Here is a 25,887-nt window from a genome sequence, read left to right as displayed (position 1 = left end):
GATAAAACATTAATTCGTTGATTACGTCCCTTGTTTTTATTCCTTTCCATGAATGTGGCTTTATTGTGGTTTTAAAATCATAAATTGCATAGTGAATTTATAAAGACTGAGACTAAATTGCGGCAACAGTTAACTCATTTCGCCTATTTTTAGATAATGGTTTTGCCCATAACGTAGGAGAAAAATCATATTTCTTTCGTCGTTCTCTCTGCCAGATCTTCCCGAGTCACTCGGGAGAAATGTCGGCTATTAATATTCCTCTCATAAATATTCTTTCTCGTAACCACTCGACAAGGTTCTCACGCTTATTGAATCGCGCGCCACAGGAGTGCAACTAGCGGATGCTGGAAACCAGTGATCTTGGACATTTACATGGACTACTTTTCGCTCGTGCGGCACGACGCACCTTATATTCTCGCGGTGCATCAGATTCCCCTCTACCCGCGGCTCCTCCTTTCCGATGCGAATCGTTTTGCGCTCGAAACTACGAGCATCACGGAGAGATCGGTCAATAGAATATGGCTCGTGGCCGTTATATTATACATTCCAACCCTCGATCATTGTTAGAGGAATCTATGTTTTACGATCAGCTCGGTCACATACATGTACGGAATACCAGTCGTTAGTTATCGTTACGCTGATATCGTAAGCATCGTGTATGCGAATTTCAAGTTTGAGGCATCTCATTTTAAAATTACACGTTATGTTACACGAAATGTGATGTACGGTAACGCTACGACCCAGTTATACGGGAGGCAAATGAATTTCTAGTTCGCGGAATGAGTAAATACGACATTTCCAGAAACATTGGTAAAATTCATGGGTTTTTTTTAGATGGCGTGTCCGCGTGACCTCTATTTTTCCGCTGTTACAAGTTGTATGTTATTTTTATCTATAGTTTGTAACTCTAAGTAAGGATGGATGAAGAAACGGCAGGTAGACAATTTTAACACAAAGTTATTAGTCGCATGCGTTAAATGCATTTTGCAAATCATTTTCTATAATCTGAATATATCTGAATATATCTTTCCACTTGCTTGCCATCGCAACGCGGTACATTGATCGATATGTGCACGAACTTACCAGTTTATTTCTACTGTCACTGATGAAGAAGGGTCTGTCCCTGATTTAACGTTTCGCGGGACGAAAGATTGATTGGATAATTTTCTCGAATGATTCAATCATGGAATTTGTCGAACTGGTTAGCCTGTGATCAACAATAACACTCGTTAAGAAACGCACAATCTGCTTTACTATGGTCTCTCCCTTTCTCTCTCTCTCTGCATATGCGTATGAAAAATAATTTGCAAACGACAGATGGATTATTATCATCAACGACGATCTTGCCACAGGTAGTAACAACTTTCTCTTCGCTGTTCTTTTCTCCATTTGTGCGAGTCATCTCAAGGACTTTTCTCAGGAGTGCAATATTGGCTGGGATCCGACGTGGTCTTACGTCTTAGCGGGAAGTTACACACATGCGGTGAAGGATAGGAAAAGGAAAACAACGTTTTTTTCGTTATAAAATGAGTTTATTTTCTCTGTACCATATATGCTATGTACAACGTGTGTGTTACGGTACTGACATATACGTGACGTTCGGCGAGAAAGATACGTCTTGATAATGTAGAAAAAAAAATGGGAATTAATTAGAAACACGCACGCATTACGTTTAACGTTCAGCAGAGTGATTCGTTAAATTACATAGCAGTTTCAGTGCGTGGATGGTATGACGGGCGTATTATTATTAAAACGGTAGTTGGTATGCTGGTCGTGGAAGGGAAAAAAAAAATAGGCGTGATAGGGTACGAGTATTCTTGAAGGGCAATATACGTTAACGTAAAAAATAAATAAGCGATTATATGCTGGTGCGCGGATATAAGAACGCTCGCGATCGTCGGGTAAGTTCTGTACGTGACGTATGTATTCGCGAATGAAAATGGTTTAATTTGGCGAGAGAGGCCGACGCGGCGCGCTCGGCAGCGGGAGAGGAAGCGAACCCGGCGGAAGAGGAAAACGAAGAAGAAAAGGAGGAGGAATGGGTGCGAGGGGGCGGATAGAGAAAGAGAAAGACGTACGTACGCGGGATGGAGGAAATACACGCTTGTCATGGTACAGAACAGACTCGAGCTTCTCGAGCTTACGACGGAGCAGGCGCGCACCTCAGGCTCGAGGACAAGCACCGACATCTCTACAAACTCGTGGATACTCCTGGTATAAAGAAGTACAGGGTATAAACACAACCCTCATTAAGATGAACGATATGGAGGGTGGACGGGGGGGAGGGAGGGGGAGAGAACGGAGGAGCAGTCGGGGAAGGAGATGAAGAAGAAGCGAGTGGTACTTGTACGCGGAGAAACGACGACGCCGGCCGCGTTGAATTGCTCGCGGCTACCAAAGTCGCGGCCGGTCCCGGGGATTGCAGGATTGCGCGGTTGATATCATCGAGAGCGATCGTCCTCGAGCCCAATATTATCTTTCCTTCGCAATTGCCGTCCGCGGCCTCGATCCATAGACGCCGAGAGACCGCGGGGCGCGTAAACTTAATCTTAATTACGTTATTATATTGATAAAAATCATGATTGCTCCTTTTACTTTCATCGTATACGCTCTTTAAATGTAAAGACAATTAATTAATTAATTAATGATTATCCTTATTACTCTCCGCGTACTTCGGCAGTTTCCATTGACTTCGGCATCAAACGTCGGCGGCCGGGCACGAGCGGGCGTGCCGCGTTCATCGTAACTTCGTTCGATCAAGTCGATGAAAAGTGCTCGCACATCGTTATCGTGTTATTCGAAATGCACGCTGTCTACGAGGTGGCGCGAGAAAATCTGGCACATCTTCCCCGTGAAAGTAGTGACTTAGGATCCGTGCCAGCGAGAGTACCCGCGTCTTACTGTGGAGACAATTTCATCCACCTTCTACACTCTCTCTCTCTCTCTCTCTCTCGTCTCTCTTTCTCGTCGGAGACCGCCGCTTTTTCGCGGCGAGGCGAAGAACTGTCAGATTTTTCTTGCGCCACTCCATACGCCCATGTGTGATACCTGTTGTATCGAAATTACACCGCTAAAGCGTTGCGCGGAGCGACCGCACACGCACGATGGATGCACCACCCAAAATGGGCGCAAATTTTCGCGCGTCTCAGCGCTCGCGCGCGCAACACCGATTTCAATTGCGTTCGTACAAAATATCGTCGAACATGTATAAAATTGGCTCTACCCTCTCACCACAAGCAGGTTGGATATACTACCGCAGCGTTAGCGAAAAAATTCTTAAACGTAAGTCCATAAGTGAAGTGTTATCTTTCAAGGAAGTAAAAAAAAAAAAAAAAATGACAGAAAAGTTCGTCATGCATTCGCGTTCACTTATTGTACGCGTAGGCACCTTCGTTGGCATGTTTATCTCATCGTACACATATACGTATATTTATATATATATATATATATATATCCATATTTATATATTTATATTTATTTATATTTTATATTTCTAGATAAGCGGATCACGCGTAAGAAGCAGCGGTAAAAGCGGGGGAGGGGAAGGGAAGTTCGCCGCCAGGCCGCGGACACGTAGATACGACACGAACGACGTCGACTGGTTGTTGGTTACTTTCGTAATGCGAAGGTAATAGAATCGCGCGTTGGGAAATATACACCGGAAAATGTGAGAGTCCCGCCTGCGCTTTCTGCATTTCAATTTTTGCCCTGCGGAATCAATGGCGCTTGATTTAAGGGGGCGAAATTCCATTTCGGTCCGGTGTCGAGCGGGATCTCGCATAGGATACGGGGGGGCAACGCCTAGCAATATCTACGGCAATTAGATCCAATAATTAAAGCGTACATTGGAATTCCGATGGACGGAACTTCCGTTCTGGCGCGTTGTGTATCCTCTTTCGTTCGATGTCGGCCATTGTTATTGCGTTAGCGACCGGTAGCAGTGAGTTGCACGTGAACCAAACGTGGCCGATACATGCGAAGCGTTCGCGGATAAATTTTCTATCTTACTTGTGTCGCACGCGAAAAGCCTCTCCAATATAATTTTAATTAAACAATTATTTCGAAGACAAAACGGATCGATATGTTAAAATTATTGTTGATGAAGAACTTTGTCACGTTCTTAAAATTAATAAGCGCGTAATTGCTGTTAACGTATACATACGTTTTACATTTTCAAAGTGCATGAATAAAAATGGCTAGTACACGAATTCTCTCTACGCGATAGGCAAACATCAAACACCAGAACAATCCGAAGTTTGGTTAACTGCAATACAAACACTTCAGAACGATTGGAGACTCCCATTTTGTCTCGCTCATTCCTTTGTTTGTCTTAACGAGTGTATTTTAATTCTCAAGTTTCTCAATTAATCCGATCTCCCTGTGGATCCGTCTTGTGTGCTTTGATGGGAAATCGATAAGGCACAGCCAAACGATTTATATTTTCCGATGCTACGTTCTCGTATTATATATTCTATTTCTATCTTCCTTTTTCTCTCGCGTGCTTTAAAAAAGGATAAAATTTAAATTGAGGTATGTAATGAAATTTAGTTAACTAAGCAAGATTTAGATTAAAATGTTATTACAATATTACAATATTTTCGATAATATTTTATATATTTCTTATTTATAGAAATTAGCGTTTTTTTTTTTTTTTATTTCTTTCAACTTGCCGAATAACGTGAATTTGAAAAACCTTTTCTTTGCGGTTTATACAGAAAATGTTGTACAATAGTCGTTACAAACTGGATTTTTCTGTGTTTGACATTATCAACGCGGTTTTGTCCTTTAGAATTTTCTCAAGATGTCCGACGATGGAATTGTTGGACGGAGCGCAATATTTTATTGCTTGCGTAACCAGTACGAAAGAAGTTCTTTTAATCGTATCCATCAATCCATCAATTTTTGATTGCCTTGTTCAACTCGAGCCAATCCGGATTGAGCTCACGTGTCGCGACGTAAATTAACCTGGCCGCTATGGGATGGCTAAGGATAAGGGACATGGCTAAGGTTACGCCGGAAGGGGGTCGAGGTTACGTGATTCCGGTATGGGGAGATAGCTATCCTCGATGTGATCCTGCGCTATCCCTCTCCCTCCCTCCCTCCCTCCCTCCTCCTCCTCCTCCTCCCCTTTACTCTCGAAGCAGGGATTCAACCCCATCAAGCGTTACCCCCGCAAGCTTAGCTTAACCCCGAGACGCCACAAGAGGCAATTAACCTTCCGCCAACCCCGCGTACGTACCTTCTATCCCTCTTTACTCCGAGCTCAACCGCGCGTTTCTGATCCTACCTCTGTTTCTCGTTCCGTTTCAATCCCTTCTTCCTCTTTCATCCCCGTATTTAGCCCGTCGCTCTATCTCCTCACCCGTGCTCGTACGGGTTGGGTATCCCGCTCTACACGTCTGCATAATCATGCCCAATTCCCAATGCTAATTAGAATCCATGCCAGTAGCCTATTCGACGGAGCGAATACGCGTCACCCTTCATCACCTACGGAGCCACAGCATACCGAGACGTGTCCCACATCGCGTCACGTCGCCTTGAGTAAAAAAAGGGATTGGAAAAAGCAGCTTGTGAGGGCAGGGCAAAGCGAAGGGGAAAAGGGCACGGGGACGGGGACGGTGGTGGCGACGACGGAGGTGGCGGCGTGGCGATGCAGGCGAGCGCAAGAAACCGACCGAACTCGCGCGCGAAATCGATTACTCTCTTCTCGCGGCTGAATTTTTGCGGCCGTTACATTATCAACTACTTACCGGCGGAAGTAGCGCGATGAGACGGCCACTTTTATCCCGGAACAAAGAGAAAGAAATCGATTTAGTTTCGGCGCAAAGCGTGTGATTCTCGGTATGCGTCTCCGATCAGATACGAATTAAGTATCAGTAGTATGCGATTTTACGAGGAGAGACCTTTTCTTTTTCTCTTTTTTTTTCCCGTTAGTCTCCGTTTCTGAGAAGTTAGTCTCTCTCTCTCTCTCTCTCTCTCTCTCTCTCTCTCTCTCTCTCTCTCTCCCTCCCCTCTCTCTCTCTCTTTCTCTCTTTAGAGAGACGTCGGTTTTTGATGAACGTCATACGCACGAAGGTCACCTGGACATTGAACATTACACTAATTAAAGGTTATGGATCGTAATTGCGATCTTCTTCCATGAAATAACCGACCACCCGAGAGACAGACGGAATTAACGATATACGTCTGATTCGTTGCGCCGGCCTTGATCAGAAATGCCGATTGGAGGACACTGATATTTGTGTTTTCAATAAGCGACAGATGTAGCAGGTAATCAAGCGCAATTATGCCTAATTATTTCGTTCAGTACTCCACCGGCATTGTTAGCACGTGTGCATACGCGAGTGTATAATTACGCCTTTAATCGATAACACGAGTGCAATTTGGATTAAGCGGCGAGATCGATCGGTTTCCTTACGTTGCCAGCTGCGAGGAAATGAAGTTTGGGAGGAGAAAGAAGTGAGTAGTATCTAATATGGTAGAGAAAGAAGTGAGTAGTATCTAATATGGTAATGCGGATACAAAGACATTCGTGGAGATGGGCAGCGATCATTTTCTTTCACTCCCGATCGCAGGAGGACCGAAGGTCCTTCTATCCCGACGCGTTCAATAAAACTCCGCGATCTGCCCATCTGGCCGAATTTAATTGGAATTAGTAGAACGCCTCTCTGCAAAGCTTCCACCCCAACTGCAAGGTAAGCATGGGTGGTAAAGGGCATACTCCACTAAAAGCTACGTATATTGGCTACAACCTCGCGATACGGTACACTCGTAGAGAAGTTTGATATATATAGTACGAAGCGTCCATCCGAATTCCGAATAGAAAGATTTCAAAGAGAGAGCCGTCAAAATGTTATTTTTACTTTGCGATCGCTTTGCGGGAGCCATGACACGCGCGCGAGAATTCCTCTTTTGCGGCACGCGCCGAATTTTTGAGAATTCACGTCCATGTGAAGTCAGCCAGAGTTTTGTTAATAGTGGTTCGCAGGAAGACGAGATTGACGATATTTACCCCGGGGATGGATATCGGGGAGGGGGGGGGGGGGTCGTTCAGAAACGACGCGCGGAGTAACCGCCGTCGTACAACTTACAGAGGCTGTCGGTGCGGCCGGGCACGGAATGCATCCCGGGCACGGACACGGAGACCGAGAGCGCCTCCTGGTGCTTGAGCATCTGCCGGCGTCGCTGCCAGGTGAAGGTCCATGCCGCGATGATGACGATCTGGGCGACGAGGAAGACGGTGCCGGCGATGATGGCCTCGCCCAGGTTAATGCACATCCCCATCGTCGACGACATGTCCTCGCTCTCGACGAACACGGTGTCCCTCGTCGCGGATGTGGCGTTCGGCAGCTTGCCGTCACGCTCGAAGCCGAATTTATCCGTGATCTGGATGGACTGTACCAGAAGGAGGTCCTCGCGACTCTGAGTGCCACCGACGGCGGTCGAGCGACGACGGCGACGACGTCTGCCGAAGGAGATCACCGAGCGCAGCTCGCCGGTCGTCTCCTCTTGATCGCACTGCACGGGCTCGCAGGTCGGCATGCACGGGGTGACCAGGGCGCGGAACTGCACCACCTCCGAGCTCGGGAACTTGAATGCGTCAAAGTGCGACAGCAGTATCTGCAATGAAAACGAAAAAAAAAAAATGGAAATGATGATGAGTGATTCAATGAGTGATTTGTGGGAACGAAAGAAGATTACTAACGAACGTCGAATTACAGGAATTACATCCAGTTTGCGAGAGCTAATAAAAGCGCTTTATAATTTTTTATAAAATGCGAGAGATCAATTTAACGCTGAGACATAAATTAATGCTTCCAACTAATTGGATTCAGTTCAGTCGAATTCTTTTACCGAGTTGAAAATTTATTACAACATTACAAGAAATATAATATAAATTTAAATAACCGATATAAGCTACGATTCCGTTTGATTGAACGTGTATACGGAAGATTAATATCTTTATTTTCTATAGATTCGAGATTCTCACGATCAGAAGTGATGATAAGTAAATGAAGATGTCGCGATCGTTGCTTCTAATTTTCGGCACGGTGTGCAAATACATTTCCAGAAAGGAACAGGATATTCGATACGTGGAATGTAATAAAACGAACTTCCTCGTACTCCATCGGTCCCTTTCGACGGATTGCAAGTCACGTAACCAATTGTTTTCACGCCGTTACTTGTCGCTCAGATAATACATAAACACCTGTGCCGAATGGCTCTTTGGAACGCAACGCGATTTCGCCGTTCGGGGGCTTTTGTCGAGTTCGCATACACCGTTAGGTAACTACAGTGCCAATATTATGACTTTTACGGCAGCGTCTTCGTCACCACTTCTCTTTCATCTCGCTCTTTATTACTCCCATGGCAGTTGCGTATAGAATTTCCATGTTTTTTTCATCGCTTCGTAAGAAACAAATTAAAACGCCATCAAACCCCCAACGTTAACCAAGAGTGATGATCCGCTGGATTTCAAAATATGAATTAAAAATATGAATTTAATTTATATCTAACTTTTTTCGAAATTAGGAACTAGCTAACAACAGCAAACGCAAGCAGCCGCGAAACGCGCGCGTGCCCTTTTTTTTGGTGCGCGCACTCGTAATTCATACGCGATGTCGGTGCCGTCGACTCAACTAAGCTATGTCGCATTAATTCTGAAATTCCGACACGGGCGGTCGTTCGCTCGTAGAATTCAATGTGGATGCGAAATAATGGTAATCTTACCCATATGTCGCTCTCACATAAATTTTCAACTATATCCCAAAGTCGCGGGAACGGCGCGGGCGCGACGCCGTGATTTTACTCGCGATCATACGGTGGCGCAAGAAGGAGAAAAAAAAACGCATGCTTTTACAGAAGAAGGATTACAGAATGCGGATGTCAGGGATCGCGTAACACGGCGGGCGTCGGTCGTCGCACGCAATATGCGTAAGAGATGATCGCTTCAAACTGGTTTTTCACGTCCCGCGGCAGCTGCGTCGAATTTTTTTGTTCTTTATTAGGTAAGGCCGTATAACGGCAATTACACGGGATTATGACATGAAAAACAGCCCAAGTACCCGCTTTTACGTGCGCCATTAGAGAGAGCGTATATCCATCCTGGCAAATGGTGCGACCAAGCGCATCGCTATAATTCCTATTTTCTCGCGACAAGCGGACCTATCCGTTAAAACCTTTTTTATTCGTTTACAACCTATCGTGGTTATATTGCGCGGAAATTTTTTACCGCCACCTTGATACCGCGGTGATCGGAATTGGTACAAGGAATCTTAACCTTTCCCTCCTCCTCCCCTTCCTCCTCCTCCCTTTCTCCTGCTCTTCATCTCTCTCTCTCTCTCTCTCTCTCTCTCTCTCTCTCTCTCTCTCTCTCTCTCGCCTTCTCTGTCTCGGTGTAGACTCTTACAAAACGAACGTATGATAATCACTCGTGTTCGCTCGTTAGGCCCGTCGTCCGCAGAATAATCTCGCGATTATCGTTTCACTAAGGAACGCCAGACGTAATATATTCATAGCTACGTCCGTGCATACAGCTCGTCATTGATTTCTCTTCATTCAGCAGATCATTCGCTACACGCTCGTAGGGTCAAGCCTCGACGCGTTCTTCCCGAAGCTGAACTCATCTTGAAACTGAGAAAGCCCGGAGAACACAGGGTTAGCGCCACGCTCATACGCTCGTCGAAAACTGGTTTCTGCGGCGCATTACCAAGTTCATCGTATTTACACACCGAGCACGTATATTATCGGCGGGAAGTAAGACATTAAAATATGCTTCGTTCCACGTACAGCTTCATTTAGCCGTTTCTTTGCCTGCCCGCATCTAGCGGAACGAGCGGAACTTTATTAACCCAACGTCATCCCGCGCGGAAAGAGTAGCGGAAGGTCCAGTCTCCCGCGGGGGAAAAGCAAGAGCGCGGTTCGAACCGCATTCGAGCCGCGGCAGAAGAAGCGTAAGCGGATCGAAGACGGAGGAGAGGACGAAGAGAAAAGCGTTCGGGGGACACGCGAGTTTGAGAGGCAGAGAAGAAAAAGAGAGAGGAGGAGAAGGAAATGTACGCTACTCACAGGGGAAAAGAAACATGGGCTGTATCCGCGGCATCTGGTGCCGCGCAGACGATAAGTCTCCTTCAGCGGCAATGACGTCGACGATGGGAAAGGACGGGAAAGAGGAGCCCGTCATAAATGTACCGCATCAGATCAGTCAGATCGTAAGGCTCGCCGCCCGCGCTTTTACAGCACGGCTCAACCTGATCTCCCCTTGTCTGCTTCATAAGTCGGCCGCGGGCTCTCACCCCTCCCTCTCCCCTCCCGTTTTCGCTCCCAGTTCATCCCCACGTATGTAGAAGGGTATACACTCCTCCCTTACGTGTTTACGTATACGGACGTGGCTGTTGAGAAATGTTTCCAATTTCATTCAAACCGGTTGTGAAATGGAAGAGAGTCTTCGTATCGCGGCCCGGTTACGTGACGGACATACCGGAAAGCCGAACTTTTGGCAAATTTCTGGTTAGACGAGACGCAATGCTGCACCATCACTGACGCTGCCGCCCCTGCGCGTTTCCGCCGCCGACGATCGTTTCTCTTTCGATCTTCGATCCAGGATTAATAAAATCAACCGGCAGAGAAATTCCAATTGACTTGCGCGACGCGTTCGCTCGTTTATTTTACGATCGTCCACATTTATGCGATAGATAGTCGTTTCCTATTATGGGAAGTGATATCAATGGCACGAGTAAACTTTTACATGTACAGATGCGACAAACATGTATTCTATCAATAATATAAATATTCAAAAAGTTTAGGATCTCCGTCTTCATGTATTGGACATGTTACTGGACTAGAAATTTATTGAAAGATTTTATAAATGTATTTCCAAATTTGATAATTTAATATTATAATTTATGTTTTATATTTGCAAAAAATAGCTTTATCTAACAGAAGCAAAAACACTGGATCTCTCACTTTTCCAAAATTCGAAACTATTTTTTTTTATATATATTCTTTATTTAAATATTTTTTAATATGCATTGATGCGTTTACTCCGGATAATTTGAAATATTAATTGTTAGGTAATTAATTATTGTAATGGTAATTGGTACACCGTAAACGTTTTTCAACTTCGAGCTAACGTAAATGCCAGTTAGTAGTAATAATTAATTATTAATCGTTTATTAGCTCGTGCACACGTTTACGGGAGGAAGGTCTTTCAGCCTCTCGGGATTAAGAAAGACAAAGAATGAGTAAGCAACTTCCTGCTATCGGTATATCTCAGGTCAAGCGATGCCCCTTCGTTTACCGAGAATCAATGTTGCTAACGTTTATTATTATATCGTAATGACGGTATACTGTCGCAAACGACGGAGATTATTGATAGCTGATAGTATGGCGTATATCAAAGTCGTTGTCAGGCGTTTTATCATTCACGCTCACAGTCGACAGGTAAATAAGGTGGCGTACAGATAATATACGGCGTGATTGCGATGAAATCTTCTTGAAGTTACGTTACGCTCTTCTGCTTAGATTAGAATTTATATCCCGCCATCTTGATTAAACACGGGAGACGAAAATTGAATACAACGAGCGAGACTTTCCTTTTTCTTGTCCGTGCGAGAAAATTCACCGGGCGATCAGCAACATCGAGATCTCTATCTGCCCATCGCAGCCACTCGACAGGAAATGGGGTTAGCCCTTCGTGATCAACCGCGGTCAGGAAACGAGATCAACTAGCGCAGCGCGCACGTTCGAAACCGGAAAAGGGCGCCACGACGCTTGATACAGGAACGACTGGGTGATATATCTTGATGCTCGGCACATCTTACGTACGAGCTCGATATAAATTTACTCTTTGTTTCTACCACGACTGTTATTACTTTCTAATAAAGCGATATTGCGCCGTACCGCGGCCGTGCTCGCGCGAGCAAATGATGTGGAACGACGAGTTAACGAGGCCGTGCGCCTCTTATTGCTCCACCTTCGCGCACTCCGGCACTCCGTTCCTACCTGCCACTATCGTAACGATCCGTTTGTTTTACTCGTCGACACGTGAAGCAGCGCCGGTCCGCGACCACGGCGTGCAGCTGGTCGAATGTTGCGCGCCTCGGAACACAATGTAGCCAAAGAAAATCCTCCGCACTTCCGCAATAGTCGCGGCCCCCGACGCGAGAAAACATAATTGGAAAAGCCGCGCGAGTCTGAGCCGGTTATATCGGACTGGCGTAAGAACTAGACTACCCGAGACTACCAAGACCGCTCGAATTATCGGGAAACATTTTTACGGGTTTATTAATGCCCAGCGCCGCCGCGCCAGGAATCGTATTTCTCGCATTGCGGTGTGTGCGCGCGCGCGCGCGCGCGCACACCGACGTTATATCGCGCAAGTCATCGTGCAAAATGTACGAGCGGTATATGTGTAATTGGTCTATCGAGGTCAATACGTGGCGATCGCGTACCTATTAACCGCGCAAGAATTATTGTACTTCCGCCCTAATGCGTTTTCGCGCTCCAGCTCACCCACGATACTTCACGCATCGCGCGAGAAAGAGTAGAGGATTAAACCATTTTTTTCGCGATCTAATGGGATCGCAAAGTCAATTCCCGTGTTACCTTATGCGGGAAACGCGGAAGTAATAATCGCCGCTCTATACGAGCTCGGTCGTTTTGAAACGCCACGGTGTTTCATTATTTAATGATCCGTCTTCATGCATTTGAATGAAAGACGTTCATTCTCAATCATAGCCGCACGTCTCGTCTAAATCTCTCTCTCTTTTTTTTTTTTCCTTCTCCTATAATTTTCTAGAGGTAGACTGAGAAACTCGCGCGGTAAATGTACTTAATTGCTAAACGTACTCTCGCAAAAATTATATTGAAGCTACTCAATATCCGCAATATCCGATAAATTGCGCATAAAAATCGAAATCAAAGTCTTAGAAGATGATGATCGAACGAATCTCGCTTTTGAGCTTTAATTCTCGACGTCGAGGGGTAATCTCGCGCTCTCTTATGTGGAACACGCAGGAAATAATGATCGTTGTCAGACCAATGTGCCCGCGTGCCAGGCATGTCACGGCACGTCATCGCCAAGACGGCAGCGCATCATCGACGCGACCTATTACAGGCCGGGCAAATTGCTTCCTGTCATAAAATCCGTTCGGGTGATTGATTAGCATGAAGTCTGATCGACCGGTTGACTCGTGTCTGCTCTCATCTCGTTCTTTTTCCACCCGATCGCTTTACACCCGCACACGTATTTCGTGGCACGCGCGCATTCCCGCAAAGTACGCATCGATATCGCCGTTAATCATCTCAAATCTCGTCACTCTCCGAGTACCGTGGGATACTCCGGAGAGAATAAATTAGAATCGGAATACTTTCTATCGCTTGCCTTTGGCCCCACGCGTAATACAGTTTTTTAACAAAATGGTAGTTTTTGCTCGAGCAATTTTTTTTTCCCTGCATTTCTTATTATACGTCTACTTACAACTGCAACGCTCTAGGTAATCGAGCGGCAAGACATTTCTGTGAAAACGGTATCAAGAGGAACATTTAACGCAAACACTGAGTACATTCGTTCGCCTGGAAATAATTTTCCATTGCTGGAAGCGCTACGTTAACGTAGGAAAACTAGAGGGAAGATATAATTATTCGCGAAGAATAATTCCGTTTTCATTTGCACTACGTTTGCGTGATTCAACTGTTAACTCTATTGACGGTTTTTTTTTTTTTTTTTTTTTTTTTTTTACGAATTTAGTCGAACGTTGGATTTTTATAAGAATGGCAAAATTATACAACAATGTTGAAACGTACCTTGCCAGTAGTAGCTGATTTATAAAGCGGTCCCATGATGACGTGGTCGGTGGGGCAGCCGTCGGAATCGATCAGGACAATCTCACTAGAATCGACGCCGTCCATGGCGACCAGCTCGCGAACGAAGATCTCGTACGGACTGTTGGGGTCGAGAATCTCGAATTTGAGCGCCAGAGGATCGCCGACCTCGGCCGACGGGATAGCCTCGTTTCCACTGCGATCGGTGATCTTCATGGCGACATTCGGCGAGTCGACGGTCACTTCCTCCGACAGAGCGGGCGTGATGTCGCCATGCACGCCGAGATCGACCTCGTTGGACACGGTCTTGTTAGTGAGATCATATTGGCAGGTCACAGCCAGCCCGAGATCGGAACTGGTGACAATGGTGTCGTGATGCTGAATGATCACGTCGTTCAAGTACCGGCCGAGGCTCTGTTGCCTTATGTTACACTCGAGATCGTCGTACGCCATGCGAAGCTCAAACTCGAGCGCGCCCTTGACGTCCTGCACGCAGGAGTTGGGCGAGCCCTTCGCGTACACCTTGCCGTAGAAGAGCTTGCTCGTCTGAATTCTGGTCACCATGTCGCCGGCGCGACAGTCGATAGTCACATTGTAGCAAGAGCTCAGCTCGTACGTGGACGCTTCCGGTACGTCGAGATACGGTTCCTGAAATTATCGTTTGTTTTCGGGCCGTTAGTCATCGCTCCCACCAAGTGGAATTCGACGCGTATCGCGCATTAATGCGATTTGTCGTAGTATATTAATTTAAAGGAATTATTGCGAGCGGCAGTGATAAATTCCAAAATACGCAAAGCACGGATGTTTCGCAATTAAACTTCGCGGAGCTACCCCCACGATTTATTGATCATTCTTCTATTTTGTTCGCTTCTCATGGTTGAGAGATTTTGATAGCTTGCATCGGGCTTACACAAAAACTCCCGGAGAATTTATGACGAGAATTCGAACAGCGAGCGAAAAGAGTGCATCGAAATTCTATAACGTACTGTATATTGGATCTTCAGTGATATAGTTCGTGCGGCAATTATATTACGATATTTGACAACACGCACAACTAATAAAAATAAGAGCGCGAAATCTAATTCACGCGAAATATTGTTAAAATCTTTTTTTAAATAAACTTTTTTGGGGGATTCCATCTAAAAAGAAATAGAATTATCGCGTACTTTATCGAATCGATGTCCTTTCCCGACATAATGTCACGCGAAATAATAATACGATTTATTTGTAGAAATAATTAACCATATTCTTTATTCTCACTCAACATCTAAAGCGTCGCGTTTCAATTTACCCGATACGATACATCAAAAACCAATAATTATCAATGATATACACGCATATACGTGATATATACGCGCGCATTTTCATTTATATCCAGCAGAATGATAATCCGCTCCGATTCCCGTGCGCTTGTCACTTTCAAAGAATTATTTGAAATCCCTTTATATGACGCTATTTATCGCTTCTCGTTCGAGGCTCGATGGTCCTCTTCGATGAAACAAATTAATCGCGAATATTACACTGATAAATACTCTTGACGTTTCGCGCTATCTCCACAGTTAATAATTTGTATATTTGTGGAGATGCTGCTGATGTGCTTGCGTAACCACCCCATGGAGCCTGTCACGGACCCCACGCATACGATCATCCCTCCCATTATACATATTATTTGTTCATCTCCCGAATGAATGATCGCGCATGAAACCCGTATGGTCAGTAAACTATCCATACTGCAATATTCCGATTCGTTGGACGCTGTTTAAATATCTCACGATAGCAATTACTCGTACGAAGAATCGGGTATTTAATCTGTTGTATTAGCGCTTGTTTCCCCCGTATTTGTCCCTGTAACGAAGGTGCTGTAAAAAGGCGCAGATAATCGAACCCGACGAATTGGTGGTCGCTAAATCTTTCTTTTGATTTCCTCTCGGGATACGAATGCGATTCGGTTGAGCCCCGAGTGTTACCCGAAAGTTTCGATAGGAAAAGCGTCTGCGATGGAAACTCGATTTTCCACGAATGCGCCCTCGGCGGATTGTTCAACCTGGTTTGCATGTGTGCGACGTAATCGCATTTATAGAAAATCCCCACTGGTCCTTTCAAGAATCCGTGTTGCTATGCGGCGGGTGAAACGACGCGATTGGTGGCCGCGAAGCTGCACGGGATTCTATTTTAAACACCACCGAATGAATTAAACCGTGTACGGCAAACTCAGCAAGAAAATTGGAACATGACATTGTCCATTATTTCGCAAAGCAACAATCTCACAGTTAGTTTGCGAGTGTTTTTCTCACAAATTCAAACGATTTTCTCGCAGTCGCGATATTTGTCATGTAGATATTCGCGCAATATATAATGCGGAATCATTAAATTTTTCCTACCTGAATATCAGAGAGAGTGGCACGGGAATGATGACTGAGACGACAGACCATGTCACCGGTGTCACCGTAATCGTAAGAATGACAACGGAACGGCGAATTCAGACACAATTCGCGGCATTCATCGGATGTGCCGACGTCTTGATAAACGGAATCCACGGTTTTCAGTATACGGCCGGTCAGCTTCTTAAATTCGCAAAGTTTCACTGGCTCTTCCACGCAATGATTTTCCAAATAGTCCACTCCCTTCGCCGCCTGGAAGGCATTCGAGCCTGCAATTGTCATCCTGTCCATGTCCGAGAGCTCACATTGCTTGGTCGCGTTGATGTAATTAGCGGATCTGAAATTCAAACGGAAATATTTATAAAAAACTTGTCGCACGTCTGATTATCGGTCAAAGTTCCATTATAGTCAAGTGATAGAAGAGATAAATTAATAATTGGATATAAAACAATCGTTTCGAATTTATGGATATAAATTCAATAATAAAGGACTATTAAACTTCTAGCCCATCGAGTAACCCCCTCTCCGATCTGTTCTTTATAAATTAACGAATCATCATCATAATAAATCATGTAATAAATACGATGATACAAATGGTGATATTTTTCTTAAACTAATGATATGTGTCATCTCTAACCATCGAATTGACCGTCGAAAGATTAAACAGCGAAAGAGGGAAGTGCAATTCGCGTCAGTCGTTTCTCGTCTCGCGGTAAAAACAGAGACGCACGTGCTGTCAGTTGTTCCCGCGCGGTCATCATCCCGCTCTAATCCCGGAAGGTAAGCAATAAAGGAAACACCCACGCACGAACGAATCCGTGCCGTGCTTACCGTGGGTTTTGTTTCTAACAGAGACACGCGGCAGCGCGAAATCTGCGCCCGCCGGAATAATTGCTTCCCGGCGCGCTTTACTGCGCCGTAATAATGCGTGGGTAATGATACTAAACGGACGCTACGAGCGAGGAACAATTAAGAAAACGTTAATTTACTAACGCTAACCCTCGAGAGGGAGTGTCGTCGTACGCTCGGTTCTATTCTCATTTCTCTCCTCCACGCCTACCGCGTGCCGTGCCGCGGATATCGCACGCTCGGCGTGTCGAAACGGAAGAAGAACGGGGGAATAATAGCTCTCTCAACGTTTTATGGAATTTTATCTTAACGCTCAAGCGCGATCTAACGGCTCGAATAGCAGTTCGCCGACAAATTGTGTGTCTACTCGTCCATAATTATGGACATCTGGATGATGGAGTGACGTTTACATTTACGTTTCAAGCGCTATATAAACGGTACGCGATATACTGACATCTATGACCGATTGGTAGGTGAATCTGTGAAATCCCCTAGTTAATTGAATTACATGAATTAGTTTCTCTGATAATTTATCTTGATTAGAGCGCACAGCGAGGTGATGTCCGAAATGTAAAAATTAATGTCGGGAAAGAGTGCATTCGCGAATAAATTCTTCCGGCGTAAAAATACGTATCTCTTTTTTTATCGGTTTCGAAAAAAATCGATACAAGTTCCGGGTATGATAGAAGATCTGAATCGTGAAAAGAATTACATTCGCGGTCACAAAAATATTTATTTGGAACCTGCACTGCGTATATATGCATTGATAACATACACCATATAATATTGTCCTGTAAATATTTGTTTTTCGACTTCGTAGATATTGGTGGAAACTGATAGTATTTTATTGCATACGGTACGTGAAGTTCAGTCAACAGAATATTTTATCATATTTTTTTATTGGTTTTTTTTTCCTCTATATTCATCATATAGCAATTTTTCTTTATGTTCACAGTATCACATCAGTAAAGCTCGGTCATAATAACGGGACATTTTATACAGACAGTTGATTTATGACTTTGAGAAACGCAGCGTCTTATCTGAATCTAATGAAACTTAATGTTAGATTAATCTAACAGTCATAAAATATGATTCTTTGTTTGTCGTGTATTAAAAATTAAATCAAGGAATTACATGATAATTATGGTAAGCCTAAGCTTATAATTTATTTAACCTTATCGATTGCAAGCGACTACTTTCTCTAGCAAGAATTTCTCAGGTCTCATAATGAATTATAATCCTTCGAAGTGAATATATACAGCGAATAAGACGCGTCGTCCATTGAAACGTCCATTGTGCGGTCGCATTCTTGAAGTAACCGCAACTTCCTCCGTTCATTTTATTCGCATCCGCTCGGCGCGGCGCGCACGAATGAACGTATGTTCGACATGCTTCCAAAACGGGAATCCAGGTAAAATTGCAGATCCCCGATCTTTTGTATCTCGAGATCACGTCTTCACCTTGGTCGCTTTATTAATCCCGGATTAGGTATGCTTTGAACATTCCAGATAATCCCGGGGATAGTCTCTCGACTTGGACGAGACACCGAAGTCATTATCATCCTTTTCTCCTTCCGGAAGAAAGGATCGGAGAAAAAAATTAAGTGGGGAGGAGGGCGAAAAGACAGTCAATAGTTTCCGTCGGGGAAATGTGCTCAGGTGCGCGGCATCATCGAACCGAAGTTTGTCCTCGGACCCGGCGTGCGAAGGGCAGGAGCGGTTTCCGCAGCAGGTCCCGGGCGCCACGGAGGTGAGAGGGACCGCCAAATTTATTCCACGTCGCTCCATCGATTTCGGATTATATTGCCTTAAGACCTGAATAATATTCATGGGTGCCACGTTATGATTTCAATATTCCCCGGGGGTTCCGCCGCGCGGGCGAAGTCGAAAAATCACCGCGGCCTTATGCGGTGCGGGCGCGATAAACCCCGAGGCTCGATCGAGAATATAATCGAATCGGCGACGCCCGTCTGTAGTTCCCACGTGATTATCGACGTATCCTCCTTCTGTTCTTACGTATCTCGTCCCTCCACATTCGACCGCGAATCGACCGCTCGGTTCGAGAACGCGAGTGTAAGCGTTGCGGTAATGCCGCGACAATGCCTCGCGGTAAAATCGTCGACGCGAAATGAATGGTTTCACGAAAAAATGCGACCGGCAGCTTTGTTTCACGGCAGCGGCGCGTTAAACATATGCATGTGTGGATGAATGTTTGCTCGTTAAATCAACAAGTTTCGGTTCAATTGTTCGTGATTCAAGCACAATAATTGTCCGATGGTACGTGCCCCTTCCCTCGATCCCCCCCTCCCTCGGTCTCTTCACCGATGCGATATGTCGTTTATTATTCATTTTATATGCAAATCCGGACAATCGCTTTTATCGCAAAATTATTTTTAATCCATTCACTGATTGCACCGCGCGTTGATTATATGCGCTCCCCGAAAGATTTCTCCTTTATGCTCCGCTGATGAAGATATCGAATCACGCCGCGTTAGAAACAGCGTCTCATTATCGTTGACGCGCAAAAACTATTAAGAAAGGCTCGCTTCAAAGCTCGTTGCCGCGAGCTGGTGTAAGAAAGGTTGCAGTGATGCCACTGAGTTGGAAATATACTGGATATTATAAAAACAACGTTGAAATCGTAGCTAACGAGTTGCAGTAAGTTGCAACAAACTCCGGTAGTGTCGCTAACGATGATGGAGTACGCCAATCATTCTTGCAAAACTAAAAGCTACAATATACCACACGATTTTTCAGGCGCGTTTTATAAAGTTTATCATCGGCGTTATTAATTGCGAGAGATTATTATTACGGCCGATAGAGAAGAGAACGATAATTATTTTTAATCCCCGATAATTACATTATTTACATTGAATCTTTCGGGCGTGAAAAGAGTTGCGATGAAAGACTTGAGATATTTTTATGCGATTTTTATAAAATTTTACAATGGATACGTCATATTGTGAAACATATCTGTTTATCTTGCGGACACGTCAACGATAACGATCATGTTACATTAATTTATAACACAACAAGATTTATTGCACTGATTTATTGCACTGATTTATTGGTGAAGAGCAAAACGCACCGTGAAAAGTAGAGAGAATTACATATTTAAAGCCAATTCACTTTTCCCTTATGGATTAGGAGGGAAATGAAAGCAAGTTGTGCTATTTGCGAAAATTTGCTCGTGGAGTATCTTGGCTCCGCTACGCATCGATTTCGCAATTTTATGGCGGATACTTTTGGGATGGCTATACTTATGAGATAGTCGAAGAGGAACCTTCTCGTTTCGTAAAACATCTTGCTCGTATATCGTCAAGCTAACTTCTTGGGTGGCATTATCGTCGAGAGCCCTCTACTTAGAGAGAAACGCGAGGAGATATGGCCACTAAAGTCCGGACCCCTCGAAGTTTAGTTCGAGGCGATAGGCGAGTCGGTATCTCTCGTGGTAAATAATTAATGGACAAAAGGGTAAAAGCACGTATACACGGCATGTCCTAAACTCATCGCATTTTCTTCCATCTCTATCTCTGGCGTTTTTCAATTTAATTCTATCGTGGCAAAAATTTAATTGAACCTTTTCAACTTCTAGTATACTTAGCATTATTACACTTTTATAATTGACTTTGAGATTAAAGTCGAAGTTGCATAAGAAGCTGCGTTATTTATTCATGAAACATTTAACGATGAAATCTTTTGATTTCGTTATTTGTGAATAATAAAAATAATTGGTGGTTTTGAAATTTTTTAAATATTTTCTCCAAAGGGATAAAGATTTTATTAGGTGAGAATATCATAAAGAAATGGATCAGAATTCGATATATCTCTCCCTCTGTCTCACGACTGGTATTTTCTATCACCTGCGACAAGAGCAATGCGAACCGGCTGAAGATTTGGCGCCGCGACACGAGACAGGGAGAGATACGAGGGTAAGCCGAAAGTCTATTGCGCAACGATAAAGCCTCCTCTGATTTTCTTTTCTCGATTCGGGACAAAAGATATCCAGTGCCTCGTCTCGTACAACTTAAAATAAACCTCGAGGGAAATTTTAACCTTCCAAGCGAAGTTAACTGCGATGGGACGACATTCCGTCCGTCTCTCTCTCTCTCTCTCTCTCTCTCTCCCTTTCTCTCCTTCGACCCTCTCCTTCCCCTTCCTGTCCCTGACACTCTCTCCTTCTGTCTCCGTATTGTCGCTCTATCGTAATTCTCTTTCCGCACTTCCACGCCGTACTGTTCCGAACAAATGGCGAGACAAAAAAGACAGGCCGGATCAAGCTGGCACGAAAGGGGCGAAAACGAAGAGGAAGAGGGTAAGAGCGCGGCGGCAGCGTCGTCGTCGGTGACGGTGGAAAAGAATTACAAGCGGTTCGCCCCGCTGCATTTCGATGAATCTCAAATTATTCTTCGTCCGCGCGTCTTCTCCGTTGCGGAGACAACCGAGGAGGGAATCCCGAAGAGAAAGAGGAAAGAGATACATATGTATACATACCCTCTATATTAAAAGACGTCAATCGTAAAAACAATTTCTGTTTCTTACCAGCGTCGAAGCTTTTTTCGCCTGCTAATACGAGCGCAAATACTGTTTTTTTTTTTTTTAACTCATCGAATGAACATCGACTGACGGAGAATTATGCTGAGGATATTTTGATTGTATCGTTAATGCCGATCCATTGGACGAAAAGTTACGAATTAGATTTTTTCCTTGTCATTCCTTGTTCGATATAAAACTAATATAACGGAACAAAATGATTTTGTGCCTAAGCAAAATGTCAACATATAGTATACAATAAAATTGAAAACTTATTTTATGTTGTATAAATAAAAAGTTTTGAAGATCAACGTGAAAAGTTCCTTCAAAAATATAATAATTAAAAAATTATGGGAATGAAACCATTAAAAGAAAAATTAAAAGAATGCAGACAACTTTTAAAACATAACATTCTAAGTAGAAGCGTTTCGGCTGGATTATAAAATTTAAATCGACCCACTGACCGGAGTCGGCGATAATAAGTAAAAAGCGAGGAAGCTGTGCGCAAAATCCGCGGACGAAATATGCAATGTCCGATAACGAAATGTATAATACGGCATTTAGGCGTGTCGCCTCGCGTATGACGTACTCCGAGTAAGCGAAGTATCAGTAAAAAAAAAAAAACCGAGCTAATTTGCATTACTCTTTTGTGACTGCTCGCTCTGCCCTGGCCCGTTGACCCGCAACGCCAGGTGCATTAATCCCACCAGACTCGGATAAGCGACGATATTAATGATCGTTGCGTAAAAACCGGCGCGGCAATTCATGCGCGCTTCGTGGCACGCCGTCGCGCCAGGGTCATATCTGGCAACATTATTTAGCCTCGTGCTCTCGCAACGAACTAATCAGCTTTATATTGTGTATACGAAACATTGGAGGGAAAATCCTGCGTATTATTCATAAACATATACATCAACGAGATACTCGTGCGCGCGGCGGCGCGTTTTTATAACGCAAATTTGTTCGCGCGATTGAACGAGAAATCTCGCGGAGAATATTTTCGTGACAGTTGCTCATACGTGCCGTTTAATAAAATAATAAAACGTCGGGAAAGTAATGATATATGTGAAAACCACCGTCATAATATAATTTTCGCAATCGCATATATTCTTGTTCCTTTTTTCCAAACGTTTATAAAGAGAGGTGAGAGTGATATTTATATTTAATGGATTTTTACGTTTAATTACTTGGCGGTTACTTTGATCTAGATTATTGAATGATTAATAGTTATTACACCATTAATAATAACATTTATCCGTAGAAAGGGGGAGAGAAAGAGGGAGAGTTTCGTAATACCTTGATTGCGATGTAAATTACCAGTGAATGCGATTTTCATAATGCCAAATGCTAATGACCGCACATAATTCTATACGATTTCCATGTGGAAATCGCCTATGTTTACCATATTTCATTTCATTTATTATGTATCGAGAAAATGGTTAAACGATTTATTCATCCCTTATGATGAAAATTAGAGCGAGACACTGATGTCCGTCTAATGAAAGCTGAGGGCTTAATGCGATAAAACGAATGGTGAGAAGGGGAGTAGACATATAGAAAGCGACTTCGGGATGGTGAGAGGTTTTCGGCAGGCGTTTAGGTAGATATGCCAGGACGACCCTCGATCTACCACTCTGTACCACCGTTTATTATTACTTGGAGTTATATGTCGTCTATGCAATCCCGTGATGCATTGCGCGTTCAGCTACGACTGTGAGGCGAGACGAATCCTCTCCACAACTCGAAATTCTCTCTCTCTCTCTCTCTCTCTCTCTCTCTCTCTCTCTCTCTCTCTCTCTCTCTCTTCTCATTCCCATTCTGCACCCTCACCCTTACGTCTCTCCCCATCTGCCATCCGGGCATCCCCCGGCCTCTCGCTTTCTCGACAAATGGCCACAATTACGTACATGTGCCAATACATAACCCACACTGCCAGCCGCGCAACCCCGTCAGTTCCTCTTCGACAAAGTGCACCACCACGGAATCGTCCGTTTACTCTCGATGTTCTCGTCCGATATCGCACCTTCCCACTTTCGCGATTCCCTCTATCGTATCCCCCTTTCTTTCTCTCACTTTTCTCGATTCTCACATAGCTCTTTCTTCTCTCCGGTTTTCTCTTATCTCTCTTTTTCTCTCCTTCCTCACTTTTATTTCCTTCTCTATTCTCCAATGGCGCGACGATAGACGCATTGAAAGAAGAAAAAGGCAGGCAGACAGATAGATAGACAGAGAGAGAGAGAGAGAGAGAGAGAGAGAGAGAGAGAGAGAGAGAGAGAGAGAGAGAAAGAGAGAGAGAAATGCAGAGGGCAAAAGTACCGGAACTCGCTCGTTGACGAGTTATCCACCGGAGCAAAACGAGACATCATTTACGGGTACGTCGTCGCGCAACTTTCTCAAGCTGTCGTCGCGATCGCGGGATGCAACCCGTTGTTAGGGCGTCGTTGGCGAAGAAGTAAATACGCGAAATTAAACGAACCGCTATTTCTCAACGCAGCAAACACGAGATGCACGCGATAGTTTTTGTTTTTCTTCTATCTGACCGAGCATATATCCTGAATTATATTTTTCCCTCTATGCGGAAGAGAGAGCATTGTAACTCCGTCGGGAAATATAATACTGTACAATATTAAAAAGTTACTCGGTTATGAGGATTTCCATTTCTCTCGACGTGATGCAAAACTATGCGACGTCTACGACGTCGGCGATAGGAGATTATTACCGCAATGAAATAATGGAAGTTACGACGACGACATTCGGAAATGTTGTTCGCGGTAAATAATTCGATTGCCGTGGAAACGGATTGTCTCCTACGGAAATTTACGGATTGCGCGAAAATTTACACAAGGAGAGTAATCGTTACGTGTATATTGGATTCACTTTTCATTATATTCGAGTTACATTTTATATCCCGTATATGTATGTATCCACATATCCATCTACGATACAATGATTGCATTCAACAGCCGAGTCCGAATTAAAGTCGTTTCATGAAGATCGTAATGGTATAAAGCTCGGTATCCGACATTTCTCTATTTCTCGATTTCTCCACCAGGCTGAGACTCTGATGCGCTTCATCTCGCCGCTTTCTGAAGTAAACTTGTTTGCCGGGAAACGTAAACACGATCGAATCGCGTATTGTCTCAGATTGACACAGTTAGTCCCTGACGAGCGGAAACGAAATTTCAGACCGGCGGTAATCCCGATAATGGTGGAACGCCTTTGTATCTTCGGTGGAGGAGTTTCGGAGAAATCTCGATACGCTCAAGAATAGGTTGGCTTGCCGGCTTGGGGTAGAAACTTGTTCCATCGAAGATTGGGAAACGGCGAAGGTGGACGCCGTAAGATGCATTCGCCAAATAGACGTTTCTGCACGACGACACGATGTACACTCATACACGTGTCGGCGAACTGGCGGCTTGCGGCGTCGAAACCCGCATGTGTGTGGTGGTAGTGGCGCACGATGTAATTACGATAAAGTTAATGTACGGAGGAGTGTCGGCAGGCCCAGCTGGTACCGCGGTCGATCGACAAAGATGGGATGTAACAGGTGCTATCTCACGAGTTTCGTGGCGAGCTTGCCTTTCTGGTGCGACGATTAAACCGCGGGATTTCCGACGCGTTTTTGTCGAAAGTTCGATCCGTGAACTTTTTTCCTCCCTCGTGAGAGACGTCATGGAACTCTCCAAATTTCAGATTCTAATCCAAGTCGCATACACCCATCCGCCCTGCGGTGAAGGCAAAAAGCACGACAGTGCGCTAATTTATCTGCTAATTTAGCGGCCGAGTCTCTACGTTTTACGACGGAAGACAAGGAGAGACCGGTTGGTCAGTCGGTTTAATATCAGAGAAAGAGAGAGAGAGAGAGAGAGAGAGAGAGAGAGAGAGAGAGAGAGAGAAAGAGATGCGTTGCAGTAATCGATAGCGACGACTGAATTCTTAATCGCGAACATTCACCTACGTTCGCGGTCCCAATTAATAAATATCGCCACGACTAATGAATTGCGGTATCCTATCTGTGCGATATATAACGAAACGTAATGCCGCTCTGATTGCGAATTAATTACTTATATCATGCCATTTGCATATGCAAATCGCACAACCGACCTGCAGACACGAAGGAATTGAATGAGAGGAGGAGGAGGAGGAGGAGGAGGAGGAGGAGGGTCGGCAAGAGAGTTAATGCCACCATCGTCGCCGTCGCGACTATGCGTGCTGGAGATATAAAGTGGAGCAAGGAAAGAGAATTGCTGAGCAATACCGAGGACACGGTCATGTCTCGTACTTATCGCGGAATACCTTTC

The 25,887-nt window shown here is 44.5% G+C and overlaps 3 protein-coding genes across 9 annotated transcripts in view; 2 read left to right on the top strand and 1 right to left on the bottom strand.

The window, feature by feature from the left end:
* The window catches only part of LOC105425613 (autophagy-related protein 16-1-like), a 280,555-nt gene that overhangs the window by 43,140 nt on the left and 211,528 nt on the right, over positions 1 to 25,887 (top strand). The gene's annotated exons all lie outside the window — the stretch shown is intronic.
* Atg16 (Autophagy-related 16) overlaps positions 1 to 25,887 on the top strand; it is a 360,881-nt gene that overhangs the window by 153,839 nt on the left and 181,155 nt on the right. The window contains exon 9 of one of the 5 annotated variants that reach the window (XM_089071886.1): positions 3,498 to 3,667. The exons of the other annotated variants lie outside the window; for them this stretch is intronic. Coding sequence (XP_088928012.1) covers positions 3,498 to 3,632 — 135 coding nt within the window. The 3' untranslated portion in view covers positions 3,633 to 3,667. Of the gene's footprint in view, positions 1 to 3,497; positions 3,668 to 25,887 lie in introns of those variants that run through there. 5 annotated transcript variants of the gene reach the window in all.
* neo (ZP and PAN domain-containing protein neyo) overlaps positions 1,511 to 25,887 on the bottom strand; it is a 172,943-nt gene continuing 148,566 nt past the window's right edge. For all 3 annotated transcript variants that reach the window (XM_089071883.1, XM_089071884.1, XM_011640459.3), the window contains 3 exons: positions 16,206 to 16,542; positions 13,807 to 14,472; positions 1,511 to 7,620 (listed from right to left, as the gene is read on the bottom strand). In XM_089071883.1, coding sequence (XP_088928009.1) covers positions 7,051 to 7,620; positions 13,807 to 14,472; positions 16,206 to 16,542 — 1,573 coding nt within the window. In that variant the 3' untranslated portion in view covers positions 1,511 to 7,050. The remainder of the gene's footprint in view (positions 7,621 to 13,806; positions 14,473 to 16,205; positions 16,543 to 25,887) is intronic.

The sequence above is a fragment of the Pogonomyrmex barbatus genome, unplaced genomic scaffold (genome assembly GCF_055798465.1).
Source record: "Pogonomyrmex barbatus isolate J1 unplaced genomic scaffold, ASM5579846v1 scaffold12, whole genome shotgun sequence".
NCBI lineage: Eukaryota > Metazoa > Arthropoda > Insecta > Hymenoptera > Formicidae > Pogonomyrmex > Pogonomyrmex barbatus.
Note: the sequence above shows the minus strand (reverse complement) of the source record. Positions and strands in the feature narration are given on the sequence as shown.